Source organism: Anthonomus grandis, chromosome 22, assembly GCF_022605725.1.
Source record: "Anthonomus grandis grandis chromosome 22, icAntGran1.3, whole genome shotgun sequence".
Classification (NCBI taxonomy): Eukaryota; Metazoa; Arthropoda; class Insecta; order Coleoptera; family Curculionidae; genus Anthonomus; species Anthonomus grandis.
Window position 1 is genome coordinate 87,032 of NC_065567.1, and position 14,456 is coordinate 101,487.

The 14,456-nt window shown below is 33.1% G+C and overlaps 1 protein-coding gene across 1 annotated transcript; it reads right to left on the reverse strand.

The window, feature by feature from the left end:
• Nucleotides 1-6,123: 6,123 nt before the first annotated feature.
• Nucleotides 6,124-11,313, reverse strand: LOC126749168 (soluble guanylate cyclase 89Da-like). Its single transcript, XM_050458850.1, has 12 exons — nt 11,272-11,313; nt 10,899-11,098; nt 10,622-10,815; nt 10,170-10,306; nt 9,770-10,009; nt 9,490-9,686; nt 9,323-9,430; nt 9,038-9,206; nt 8,842-8,985; nt 8,410-8,545; nt 8,252-8,361; nt 6,124-6,255 (listed from the first exon to the last, which is right to left on the reverse strand). The coding sequence occupies exons 1-12, from the start codon at nt 11,311-11,313 to the stop codon at nt 6,124-6,126; spliced, it is 1,809 nt and encodes a 602-aa protein (XP_050314807.1).
• Nucleotides 11,314-14,456: the final 3,143 nt, after the last annotated feature.

Here is a 14,456-nt window from a genome sequence, read left to right on the forward strand (position 1 = left end):
GCTCGGCCCTGAGCGTTTTCTACCACGCTTATAGGTTAATTGTTGTTGTCGAAAACGATGTGTCCGGAAAAATTCACAGCATAGGCATAAATGTACATACCAGAGGGTCAGCAGCTGTTTACTCGGTTATCTTATTCTCTGCCGCCTTCCTCGTGGGCTCTCGCTGGTGCTCTCAGGTAAACAACTTTTACAAACCAAATTCAATACAAAATAAACTTACCGCTACCTCGAGATTCACAAAAAAGAAGTCAAGGAACAAGTTTCTAAAATGCTAGATCCAGGAATTATTCGAAATTCAGTTTCTCTCTGGTCCAATCCGATATGTATCGTTCCAAAAAAGCTTGATTCTTCTGGCAAACGCAAATGGAGAGTCGTTATAGATTTCAGGCGATTAAACGAGCGCACTGTAGGAGATAATAACCCCCTTCCCAATATTGCCGATATTCTGGACAAACTTGATCGAAGTCAGTATTTTTCCACTTTAGATCTCGCCAATGATTTCCACCAAATCGAGATGGATCCACATGATATTTCTAAAACCGCTTTTTCTACTGAGTCTGGACATTTTGAGTTTTGTCGAATGCCATTCGGTCTTAAAAACGCACCCTCCACCTTTCAGAGAGTGATGGATAACATCCTTCGTGGCCTCCAAAACGAAATCTTCGTAGTTTATCTCGATGACAATAATATTTAGCACATCCCTTGAAGAACATCTTTCTCGTCTAAAACAAGTTTTTTCACGACTTCGTGAATCGAGTTTTAAAGTTCAAATGGACAAATGCGAGTTTCTCAGGAAAGAAGACATGTCGTTACATCCAATGGAGTCAAACCAAATCCGGATAAAATATCTGCTACCCAGAAATTTCCAATTCCTAAAAGTCCAAAAGAAATTAGGTCTTCTAGGCTATTACAGACGTTTTATCAAAGACTTTGCAAAAATAACTAAGCCCATGACAGCTTGCTTAAAAAAAGATTCAAAAGTAGTTCATTCTCCTGAATTTATCCGATCTTTCGAGCATTGTAAACAACTGCTTTAATGCCCCTATCCTTCAGTACCCCGATTTCGAAAAAGCATTCATCCTTACCACCGGTGCAAGTAATTTTGCAATAGGAGCCGTTCTTTCGCAAGGCAACGTCCCAAATGATAAACCTGTAGCTTATGCCAGCCGCACACTTAATGATAGTGAATCCAGATATTCTATTATTGAGAAAGAACTTTTAGCAATAGTTTGGGCATGTAAATACTTCCGCCCTTATCTCTATGGAAAGAAATTTAAAATTTATAGCGATCATCGTCCTCTTGTTGGGCGTTTTAGTTTAAAAGAACCAAATAGTAAACTTATCAGAAGGCGCCTCAAGCTTGAAGAGTTTGATTACCAAATAATCTATAAAAAAGGTACTCAAAACACCAATGCCGATGCCCTCGCTAGAATTCAAATAAACGCTTTAGAAAATGAAAGCATCATTAACAATCCAGGCGAAGTCAACAACGACATTTTAGATTTTTGCGTAATATGGCTGAAAATCCCCTCGAAAATCAAGATACAATTTATTCCCGCCCTTATCTTCCTGAATCGCAATACTTTAACCCGCAACCATCGACAAGCACCAACTATAACCCCAACCCGACCATAAACCTTAATGAGAACGAACAACGAAAGTCCCCAAAAATTAAAATATTGCAAGATATTTTAATAAGACCAGCTAACAATAACACGAATTTAGAAGTCATAGACAATACGCCAACTTTGGCAACACCGCATTCATGCAGTGACCCTGATAATCTTAGTGAAGGAATTAAAATACTAGATGACATAATAAATAACAAACCACACCAAATGATCATCTCTAGACATTCCATAAACAGACTTGATGTTATACACGATAAGTTCGAACATCTAAAACTTCTTTTAGTAAAAATCCCTAAATCAAACGACCAACTAATATTTGATTTACAAAAAACCTACACCACCAAAAATAAAACCTTTTATCTATATTTTTATGACGACTCACATTATTTAGATTTTAACAGAGTGTATTTAAAAAATTTCTATAGCTCTGGACTGAAACTAATTAAGTGTACAAAAATAGTCACTAACATACAATACGACCATAAAATATTATTAATAAAACACCAACATGAAGGCAAATGTAATCATAGAGGAATTACCGAAACTCTAGAACACCTTAAAAGAAATGACTATTGGCCCTCCATGAAAATAGATGTTACAAACTATATTAATGATTGCGAAACGTGTCAACTCACTAAATAGTCCAGAACAAAACCTTATGTTCCCCTGGTTCTAACCGAAACAGTCGGCAAACCTTTTGAGTTAATTCACATTGACGTATTTAAATTCGACAATCAAGACTTCCTAACATTAATTGACCCCTTTACAAAATAAGGACAAGCAATTCCAATTTTTGGAAAAAGTGATATCGAAATATCTAATGCCCTAATAAAATAATTTTCATTTTATGGCATCCCCCAAAAGATTATAATGGACAATGGTTCCGAATTTAAGAATGAAACTGTACAAGAATTACTAAAAGCGCACAAAATCAAAATACATTTTACTACACAACTAATTCAATCTAATTCACCTGTTGAAAGATTTCACTCGACTCTAATTGAACACCTGCGAATTCTTAGACACAAACATAAATCAGATAATGTATCTTCTTTAATGAATTACGCAATAATTGCTTATAATAATTCTATACACCCAACAACAAAGTTTACTCCCTTCGAACTAACCCTTGAACATACTAATTGTATAGATCCCTGCGATATTATAGAACCCACATTCTATTCTGATTACGTTAACAATCACAATGAAAAAGTCAAACACATTTACCAAAAAGTGACGGAAAAAATCGATCAAACAAAAAGAAAAATCGTACAAAAGCATAATCACTGCCGGACCAGAACAAACACAATTTAAAATAGGTCAAACTGTTTGTGGGGGTGAGAGCAATAGATTTATGAGAGAAAAAGGATGATAAAAATGAACATACCATAGGCTGTTGATTCCTTTCTTCTATATACTTGAGCTGCCCGTCACTCCCGCTACCGGCCGGTATTTTCGATAATCGGCAAGGTTTTACGGGATTAGTTACTTAATTTGAGTACTCGTGAAGTATACATTCAAATGCTTCGAATACATGAAAATGGTTCCCTTTTAAGTGCTTGTCCACTCCTCTCACGTCTGGTTCCTCGTTCATTTTTAGGAGGGGAATGAGGAATTTTGGTGTTAGCGAGCAGACATATTTTTAGATATAGGGGTCATTTAGAATTTACTTAGAGAAGTGAGATTAATATAAGTATTTAAATAATTACTGCAAGTAATGCTAATGCCATTACTGAACACTGTTTATATAGTTAACAATGCTAGAAACAAAAAAGACAATAAGTTTAACAAAAAGGCCCCTACGAAATACTACAACTACTACAACATAATAAAGTTAAAGTAAAAAATAAACAATTTAAAAAGGTAACAACAATTCACGTTAGAGAATTAGGAAAACCCCCTGTTGTTACAGAAGCCTCACCCTCGTTGGAAGAGAACTTTTCCCCAATTTTATAACCACAACCAGAACCCTGGACTACTACCACTTAAACTCGGCAATGCCCAAAACACAGCAGACTGTTGGTCTTTTGTACACATTTTTGACGTAAGTTACATAATACAAGAAACCAAATACCTAGAACAGACTTTCATAAAACTAAAAGAATCAATTCATAAATTCTTTGACAATAACTCCTTTTTAAACTCCTATAATCTTGTCAATTCGTTAAGTGCTAAAGTAAACTTACAAATTGAACAACTAAATCCCTTATTTAACAACCGAAACAAACGTGGACTTATTAACGGTTTAGGTTCCATTATAAAATCCATAACTGGTAATCTCGCACAAGAAGATGCTGAAATATATGACAAAGCTGTTTTGGAAATCTCTAATAACCAAAATTCGCAAAAAACGTTTATAAAAGAGCAAATAACTGTATCTAAAAAATTTGTCGAACATTTAGAAAGCATAAGCAAAAATTTGTCACATAATCAACGTATTTTAGAAAATCGTATAAAAAACTAGAATTGGTGGTTAAAGAAATGAATTTGAATAATACAAATGCATACTCTTTCTTTTTAAGTGAAATACTTGTCTCTCAAGTGATAAATGCGTATCAAAATATATACGATATCTTGGATAACATCGAAATAGCGATTACATTCTCGAAATTAAATATATTTCACAGCTCAATAATCGATCCAAAAGAACTTATAAATGAGATAATATTAATTGGCCCTAACTTAAGTCGAACTAAGTTACCATTTGCGGCAACTTTAGAGAACATTTTACTATTCGAAAAAATTGTCGAAATTAAGGGTCATACAAAGGAAAACAAAATATTTTTTATAATAGAGGTACCTATAGTTCAACTTGAAAATTATGTACTATATCACCTCTACCCTTTGCCCGTACCCTTAAATTCCATTTACCAAATAATTATCCCTCAAAGTCAATACCTTATCCTAAATGAACACTCATATGAACTGTTCAATGCCAGATGTCAAGAGGTAGCTACAGAAATCTACCTCTGCAAAGAAAACAGTCCTCTGAGCGTATCCGAGGATCCGCCATGTAAAGTACAAATGATGTTGTATTCAAAACATCCCTCAAATTGTCGAGCCATTCAAACCGAGGTCAAGTCTTTGAAAATCCAGAAGCTGGAACAAGAAAAATGGATAATTGTTTCACCCAAAAAAACCGTAGCTGTCCAACAATCTGGCCATAATAAAGAAAATATCCCAATCCAAGGCACCCTTATCCTTGATTTAAATTCGAGCTGCACCATACAAATTCAGGACTTCCAGATTAGAAGTTTCCACGATACAAACACCCATTTTCACAACATTGAATTACCCAAGCTGACCTTAGACTTAAATGTTCGCCCTAATGCTATTGATTTACAGCCCTTTGAACTCAATAGCTTAAACTTCGATGAACTTAAAAACATTCAAACCATGATGGACATCCAAGCCAAGAAAATGGAAGAAACCAGCCAAGGATATAACAAATGTTAGCGTATTCTGTAGCCGCCTTCCTGTTGCTAAGAAAGACAAGAAAATTAATCCAGACCAAAAGAAAACATCCCAACCAAACCACCACCACGACCAGTGACGACGAAGAAACCCTACAGAATCCGAGCCATATTGTCATATAATTCACCCCTGGGCTCATTTCTTAGGAGGGAGGAGTTACGGGTACCAACCCGCCACCTTATGCCGACCCCGCATACTTTATTTAGAAATAGCTTAGTTTGTATTGTCATCATTTTTAGAACCTATAAATATAATATAATAGACAAGAGCAATAATAATTATTATAGTAATCGATGTAGTCATTATCTATCAATCAAGTTAGTTGTAAGTTAGTTAGTCCCTGTTCTCAATAAATTTGTTTCTTTTAAAAAGCAAATGCTGGTTGTTGTCCTATAACTCGCACGCTACCCCTAACAGCGAGCTTCTTTGCGTACTCTGCATCATATCATGGTATTTCTTTAACTGGGTCCTGTAACTCATATTCGCCGTTTTGCAGGCCATTACACTATGCGGTCCAAAGCAGAGGTTTTGGCCAATCCTTACCTCTAAATAATTTAGATGTGGCGTTGGGTGTATTCTAGAATCTCCCATCTTGAAGCCGATTTCATCTCGTTTCTCGCTCTTTGTTTTTGCGCTGACTATAATGAAGAGATCATCCGCAAAAGCGACTGTTTTTGGTGTTGCTCCAAATTCCACAGGGTCGGACCGAGTACCGAACCCTGTGGTATTCCTGCGGAGAGTTTATATTAGATATATCGCACTAACAAGTAGCTCTGGATAATATTGATTAGGTATGTGTAGAATTTTCTTTTCCTTAATTCCTAGGCAACGTGATTCCAAGAACAAAAAGCGATTAGAGTATATTAATTGTTACGTGTTTTATTTATTTGACGGTGAGATGCATGAATATTTAACATAACAAATCTATCTAAGCTAAAAAACATGTACACTAAATGAAATGTTTTGTTACTCGATACTAAATTATAGATATATAAGTGTACTAAATTAAATCAACAAATCATGTTTCTAACAGCCAATAAGTTAGCATATCTCCTTTTCCTTTGACTTGGATATATCCTCTGCTTTGGATATTAAACCGATTTTCAGGTAATAGTTTCTTACAATCGAGCGATATTTGTATTTTTCCTGCCTAAAAATAAATAAAGCATTTTGAGATAATATACCTAGACTTATATGATTTCATAAATGAAAGAATAGGTATTTTGTATATAATAATTTTTTTAACATCGTAACTTTTGGAGTTATGGTAGTATGCAATGCCTTATTAAGTATGCATTGCAAAATTAATTCTTTTTACGGAATGCTACGGTTTATTAGCTTTTTCTATTGTTATCCATCAGATAAATACTGAAAATGGTACGACAAAGTAGTGTCGACAAGGTACTATAATTTAAATTAAACCAGGTATTATACCTTTATTAATAGTTGAAAAAAAATATAAATAATCATACAAATTATGTTTTTAGTCATATAACATTGTATTTTTTGTCACCTGATTTAAATAAACATTAACAAAATTACATAATTATTTTTAAGAAATAATATAAATGTTAAATATAAATAATACATAATCAAATTTAAAAAAAAATATAGTCTTCGTTATCTGATGAAGAGCTGTCATCACTCCGTCAAACAATAAATAAAGGGTCAACTGACTCATGAATCAGATTATCCAGATCCCACATTTTCACCTCTTTAATGACATACTCGGCTGCTTTCTGCCAGTTTTAACTAGAGTTACTTTCTTATGGCTTGGTCAAATAATATTTTAAGGTTATCATGTTGGGTTCAAACTTAATATTTTTGTCAGTTATCCAATTCTAAATTTCTTGTTTTCTCCAGGATGCAATCGGATTTCTCTATGCGTCATCAATGGTAGCCAGCGTTGTCCAAGTCCAGCACCGAATCAGCTGCAAGAAATTTCATTATTTCTTCAAAATTATCCTTGAAAACATCTGCATTGATATCCTCGTGGGGATAGGAGATTATCTCCTGCACGAGTTGAAATCAGCAAACCTTCTTTTACGAAACCATCTCTTTACTTTAATGACACTTTAATGCACATTGACAAATCTTTCATGTGTGGGCCGGGCACTGACACTGGCTAAGTTTATATCTTGCCGTATTTTTTTAATAATATATCCTTCTTTAAGCCAAATTTCATCAAAATAAAAAAAGTCTTTTGCTTCCTGCGGTACCGCTTGTTGGCTCTTAGAAGTTTTCTTCTCCAGAAAACGATTAAATCGCTTTCCAGTCAAATTGATTTGCGATTATGCTCTTTTCATGCAAAATCCATATCTTTTAAAGTGATCCATAAGAGTTCATCAAAACAATACTAGCATCTCGGCCAAGCTCCATTAAAATTTTGTCCAAAATTGGTATATCTTTTTTGAAATGAAAAGAATGAACTTTTTTTAACTACCCGTTTAGTGTCATCTACAGCAAAATCAGGGTGTCACATTTTTAATAATTATATACTTTTAAAACAATAACTTTTTCATTACCTGCCAAGGCAGGAGTACGAGTAATAGATGTATTAATCGAACTTCTTTTCATTACCTTTACTTTTTACACCTGTACTCTTCTTATAGCGTTCGAACCCCACATTTTCTTTCTTTTTGTTCAATAACTAGACACTAAGTCTACTTACGCCTAAATAAACCACAAAACTCTCGGCAATTTACATTACTCTCTACCTATTTGAAATTCGGTATAGCAACAAAAACGTCTTTGTGCAATATTCATTGTTCATATTGACAAAAACATATTAGTATAGCGGCTTGGGAAGAGCGGGAAGACTTGGTGTTTACTCAAGTAAACACGACAGCTATGTACTGTAAGAGTCTGATGATGATGAGTGACCTCATCGAAATGCATAATTCTTATTCATCAATTTCATTTGTGGAGAAAAGTCTTCCCGCCCTTCCAAACCTGCTATATTATAGCCACTTTACTTCAAGAATAGACCTCTACTTACAAAAAAAACATGTTATCCACAAATCGATAGGAAAAATTGACATTTTTATATATTAGCTATATCGTTTTACATTTCGGGTGTTAATAAAATTATTTTATTTAATAATGGAACGAGTCTATAGAATGATATTAAGTTATAAAATTAATACCTCACTACTTGATTGCATTCTCGATGCTGTATTAACAGTGTCTCCAAAGAAACAGTATCTTGGTACTTTAATACCTACAACTCCAGCAACAGCAGGACCAGAATGTATACCTAAAATATTAATACATACTAAGGCATAGTATAGATATTATATTATACCTATTTTATTTTCAACTGACAGATCAGCTGCAGCTTTGAGCATACTTAACGCAATATTTGCCATTATTTCTGCATGTTTATCAGTTCTTTCAGGTGCACCGCAAGCAGCCATATAAATTTGTCCAACAGTTTCTACCTATAAAATACATGTACATCTGATATTACAAAATTATTGAAGCTTACTTTTTTATTTTTTGTATAGATAGGTATGTAAAGAGTCTACAAAAGTAGATGGAGCTGGAATGACGCGGGGTGTGTTCCTTCTATTGAATTTCTCATTACAAGTACACTAGATTTCCAGACCTATTACTATATTTAAAGACCGTACAAGGTTCTGGGATTGAATATTGGAATGGAAAAGGTAGACAAAAATGCACTCGTATGTGTACAATTGTTCTACATTATTAGAACGCTCAAAACCCTTTTACTTACCTTGTAGACATTAAATCTATCCATTAGTTGATCAAAGGCCGAAAAAACCTGGTTCATAGTAGCAACAACTTCCATAGTTTCTTTTACTGTTTTAGCCTGCAGGCCTACCAATTCACAAAAAAGTATGGTTACCGAACCGAATGACTGCAAACATTTTATGTTAAAAAAAAGAAAATATAAACTATTTTTTTTTTACCTCACAAGTATCTAAAGCAGATGTTCCTTTTCCTAATCTATCAGCAATTGGTTTAGGAATCATTGAATATAGCAATTCATCCCCTCGTCGTTTCCATTGATCGAGTAGAGCGTAGCTTTGTTCTAACTCTTCTGAATTTTGCTCTGCTTTATCAAACATCGTTTGAAGCCTAAATTAGGTAAAATATATTCTAGTGATATTTATTTTTATATTAATTACATATTTTTTTAAAATTTCTTTACATTTTGTTCAATAGTATATTTTTATTTGTACTATTTTACTTACTTTGAATTATGCTGCCAACCTGCCAAAACCATTTCACGGCTTAATCCATGAAAGTTTAAATCATTAAGAAAAAGAGACTGGCCAGTTAATTCTCCAATATCATTGATTCTAAAAGGAAATTAATGTATGGAAAATTCTATTTACCTAAAATAAAAATATTTAATTACATTGGACTACAAAGAAAAATAATACTATTGATATCATGAATGTACTTCATCTGTCCCTTAAGCAATAAATTATTTTTAGGTTCCTTCGGAATCTCTGGCCCTTCAGCATCTCTGGACTCATCAGCTTTTACATTATCAAAATTACCATAACCCCGATTACATTCCATTTCAAATATTACCGACTGAAGATTTTTAATCTAACAAAAATATAATTATTTTATTAGCTGTTTTTTATCGTTAACAGTTAACTAGATTTTATAAATCTCTTTAATTTGCTTACGTTTTTCCAAGTAAGGGCAATACCTTTAGGTCTCTGCAATCTAAAATATTTGGCGACATGTTTATTAATGCAAAGTTCTTCTGGATTCCAGATTTTACCATAATTCTCGCCAACGGCAATAACGAAGAGCTTACTATCAATTAATACAGCAAATGGAAAAAGTGATATAAACAAATCTACAGAAAATGGAGATAGTTTTGCAAAGCGCATGCCATTTTCTTTCTTTTTCTTGTGAAGGATCTACATAAAAAGAGTGCAAATACGTTAGTTATTTCAAAAATTACTTTTTTATAAGTCTGCACAATTTTTTAAGCGTCTAAAGTTGTTTTTAATACAATATTATATTATTAGTTGTTTATAAATTATAGTTGGTTATCAGTTCTAAAGATATTATACTTACATAAGCCTTATTATCAAAATCAAGCCTAAAATTTACGAGAATTTGTTTTTTAGATCCACTTGCTGAACTCGCTTCCCCCAAGATTTTAATTTTTAAGTTCAAATGAAAAAAATCCTCGGCGCATTGCTTTAATATACCTAAATATTATTGCATTTTAATACATAAAAATAATTATTTATACATTCAGATATATTTTTTAATAGTAAACAAAACCTTTTGACTATGTTATTTGTGTTATGATTGTGAAAGAACGTAGGCATTGAGTTTACATATGATTTAATACATTTATCTAAGTCTAATGGCTTTTAACATTTCAAATTCTGAGTATAAAATGAAGCTTGCAGGCAATGGCAAAATTGTAATTTTTTAATATTTTCGTATCCATGAAACAAGGACTTCAATATTTAATTTAGTATTTATTTCATTAAAGAGTAAATGATAAAATCCCATACCAGTAATATAAGAACTAAACCCAGGTCGGCTACTTCTATAGACTAAAACGCAGCCATTTTCATCGACTTCAGTTAGATACATCGATGGGCTCTTCATTTTTGGATACGTAAATGAAAACTGATGATGAATATTATCAACGCTTTCAAGAAACTCAATAAAATACCGACCGGTAGCCTTTATAGTTGCATCATACCTAGAAATAAAAATCTTTAGGAGACAAAGTGGAATATTAACACGTTACTTAATTTAAGTTTAATATGCTTTAAATATAATCACCCGAATTTAGAAGAGTATCGTATGAAACATTTTCCAAAAAAGCTAATAAAGTGTTCATAACTTCCTCCAGTAATCTGGGCACATGCTTCTCCCAGTTGGAGAGCTAAATTATCTGGATAGATCTGATGAGTGTTAAATACGGTATGCTTGCAATTTGCTATCCTTAAAACTTCGTTCCAAATATCTTCTCCATATTGAAGCTAAAAGTTACTTTTTAGTTTAAACTAGTGGCCTTGGTAAAAATATAATTAAATGTTAGACATTGCATTTTAATATTAAATTAATTTATATTTAACCAATTTATAGAAATAGAAGTTTTCTGCGAAAGTCGTTAAAATGTAAATACGATTTTGTACTAATATATAATAATTACTTGTATGTAATACTGAATCGATTCCAGTAACATTCCATACATGTTTAATATTTGCAACGATAAAAACTTTTCAATTTCTGATAACTTTAACTTTATTTGTACTTCGTTCTCGGAAGGTATGTGCTCAACTGTAGTAAATACTAAATAGTTTTTCCAGACAAGAAAGAAAACTAATGGTTTCCTGCACAAAAGCTGTCAACTTAGCCGCTGTAATTATTACAGTTGCGTTTAAATTGAACTTATTAATCATCTTTTAGTTGAGCAAAACACGCGAGAAAATTAGATATAATCGTTGGATAATGGGTCTTAATTCATATTTGAAGCATTTTCGTTTATTAAATAACCAAAATAATAAATAAACAGCTTAAATAGTTTCCATAGATATAGAAAGGCCAACGAAAGGTCAAATTTGTGCCGCTTCATTTAAGATAAAGACCAAAATATATTATTGGGATTTGCAATAAATATGTATTGCAGGGTAACTTGAAAACAAAGTTAACATTTAATTATTCGTGCTAGCATTCTTTCTTTGAAGCTATATTGGCTCGGGTTAAGGTTGTATCACACAGGTAGTCCGTCCTTCCTTGCTGTAGATGCGGTATTTTTTCCCCAAAACCGGAGGTACAAGAACTGCTTACCCAATTGTTCGCACGTGGGTATGACACCTTATGATTTTTTCCTCCCTCATTCCTTTGCTTTTCTTGTTGCCCTGAAGAAACCCAAATCAGAAAATACGTGACAAAAGATACCACCTTAACTTCTGCCACCCGTCATATGGAGTTTTCCGATAAGACCTATTTTAAAATACTTTGTATAATCGTGAAAAGAAAAAATATATTACCGATATTTATAAAATTCATAATATTCATAAAAATAAATAGCAGTTTATTTCCGTCTATTAAGTTAATATTTAGCACCTTAAATATTTATACAGTGACCGCCTAAAGTAAAGAAAACGCTCGGACCCGTCGATTTTTGTTTTAAGTTATGCAATATTTCGCATAAATTTTTGTATACAGGGTGGAACAAAAAAAAAGATATGACGTCATCGGTCATTTTTTTAAACGGAATGCTATATTTTTTATTGCATTTATGAAATATAGGCGAAATTCCAAGCAAGTTTCGTATAACACACCTTATCTCAAAACCAACTGTTTCCGAAATATTTACGTTTAAATAACAAGAAAACAAATAAGTACGTCTATTTACAAATTAAGGTAAAATCGAGGATAAAAATAATGTTATAAACACTGCCAATTGTTTCTATTTCCATGGTTGCACTTGTAAAGAATCTCCATTTTCGAATGTCACTGTCAGTTCGAAAATTAATAGTTTTTATCAGAATAAATTATGGCTAATTTAACGGAAACCCAACGAATTGAAATTTTGATCATGCTAGGGTACGGGGATCGAGTGCGCACGCAAAAAGAAGTAAGTGAAGTGTTTAATGCCAAATACCCAAACCATCCTATTTCTCAGTCAACAGTTAGTAGAATAGAGCACAAATTCATAACTTCAGGTCATGTTAGGGATTTGCCAAGATCAGGTCGTCCAAAAATTTCTGAAGAAACAAAATTAAACGTTTTGCTCTCCATCGAAGAAAATCCAAACAACTTCACAAATTTCAGTTTCAATATAGCCGGAAGGTCGGTAAGACGCATCTTAAAAGCAAATAAATACTACCCTTATAAAATTAGACTAATACACGAATTAAATGAGGACGATCCTGATCGAAGAAACAAATTTTGAGAGCAAATGATGAACATTTGCAATAATAACCGTCAGTTTGTGTTACGAGTTTTGTTTTCGGATGAAGCAACTTTTTGTTTAAACGGTGTCGTAAATCGGCAAAATTGTCGGTACTGGTCAGTGTCAAATCCACACTGGGCAACTGAGGCTCATACACAGTACCGTAAATCTATTAATGTTTCGGCGGGTATCGTGGAATATATTCCACGATACCCGGGTATAGTGGAATAATAGGGCCAAAAAAAAGGGCCAAAAAAAAAAATTTACTTTTTTTTTGGCCCTATTACTTTATAAAGTAATAGGGCCATTCTTTTTCGAAGAAAACTTAACAGGACAACGCTATTTGAATTTTCTTCAAGAAGATCTTATCCCTGCTTTGGCTGCCCTATACCCAGACGAACAAGTGACAGACAGTGTTCCCAGGAAGATGGATAGGACGAAGAGGGCCAATAGAGTGGCCGGCTAGGTCACCAGACTTAAATCCCTGCGACTATTTTCTATAGGGGTACCTGAAAAGTAAAGTTTATATTGAGAAGCCAAACAACGTAGAAGATTTGAAAAATAGAATTATATATGATATTAGACGAATATCACCCGAAATAATTGATAGTATTTTACATGAGTTTGTAAACCGTCTTGCTTTCTGCCAAGAAGTAAATGGGGATTAGTTTGAACACTTGATACATTAAAAGAGTTTTCACCGTTTATAACATTTTATCCTCCATTTCATCTTAATTTGTATATAGACATACTTACCTGCTTTCTTGTTGGTTAAATGTAAATATTTCTGAAATAGTTGAGTTTTGAGATAAGGATGTATTATACGAAACTTGCTTGGAATTTCGTCTATATTTCATAAATGGTATAAAAAATAGCATTCCATTTAAAAAAATGACCGATGACGTCATATCTTTTTTTTGTTCCACCCTGTATACAAAATTTTTGTGAAATAATGCGCAACTTAAAATAAAAATCGACGGGTCCAAGCGTTTTCTCAAAAAATCATGTCTCTAATTTTCATCGAATTTATGCGGAACTTTAGGCGGTCACTGTATATAAGATTCCTTTGTTTTTATTTCTTACAAAACAATAAAAAAATTAGTGACAAGTCTTAATTTAAATTCAATCAATCTAGTTTAACATTACGAAGAAACGATATTAAGAAAATGTGGCTAAAAAACAAAAAAGTATCGAACAAAGATATTAATCACAAAAATAGTGAACTGATTTATTTAAACACACTTAACACGATCGGTTAAGAACTACTAAAAATATTTATTTACACCTTATTTATATTCGATTAAGTATCGCGCCAATATTCCGAACCGAACCTAACTGTGAATTGGCCTCCTAGCAGCGACGCAGCCCCTTATATACTCAGTAGACCATGGTTCCGGAAGATTTGCTAACCTTCGCGGCCCAGCACGCGTCTCCAA

What these genes read in the sequence shown, in the direction of transcription:
- LOC126749168 (XM_050458850.1), bottom strand. Translation starts at nt 11,313, where the DNA reads ATGTATGGAATGTTACTGGAATCGATTCAGTATTACATACAA. An exon ending in CGATTCAGTATTACATACAA is followed by an intron (nt 11,099 to 11,271) that starts GTAATTATTATA and finishes AGTAACTTTTAG; the next exon opens with CTTCAATATGGAGAAGATAT. An exon ending in ATTTTTCTTTGTAGTCCAAT is followed by an intron (nt 9,431 to 9,489) that starts GTAATTAAATAT and finishes ATTTCCTTTTAG; the next exon opens with AATCAATGATATTGGAGAAT.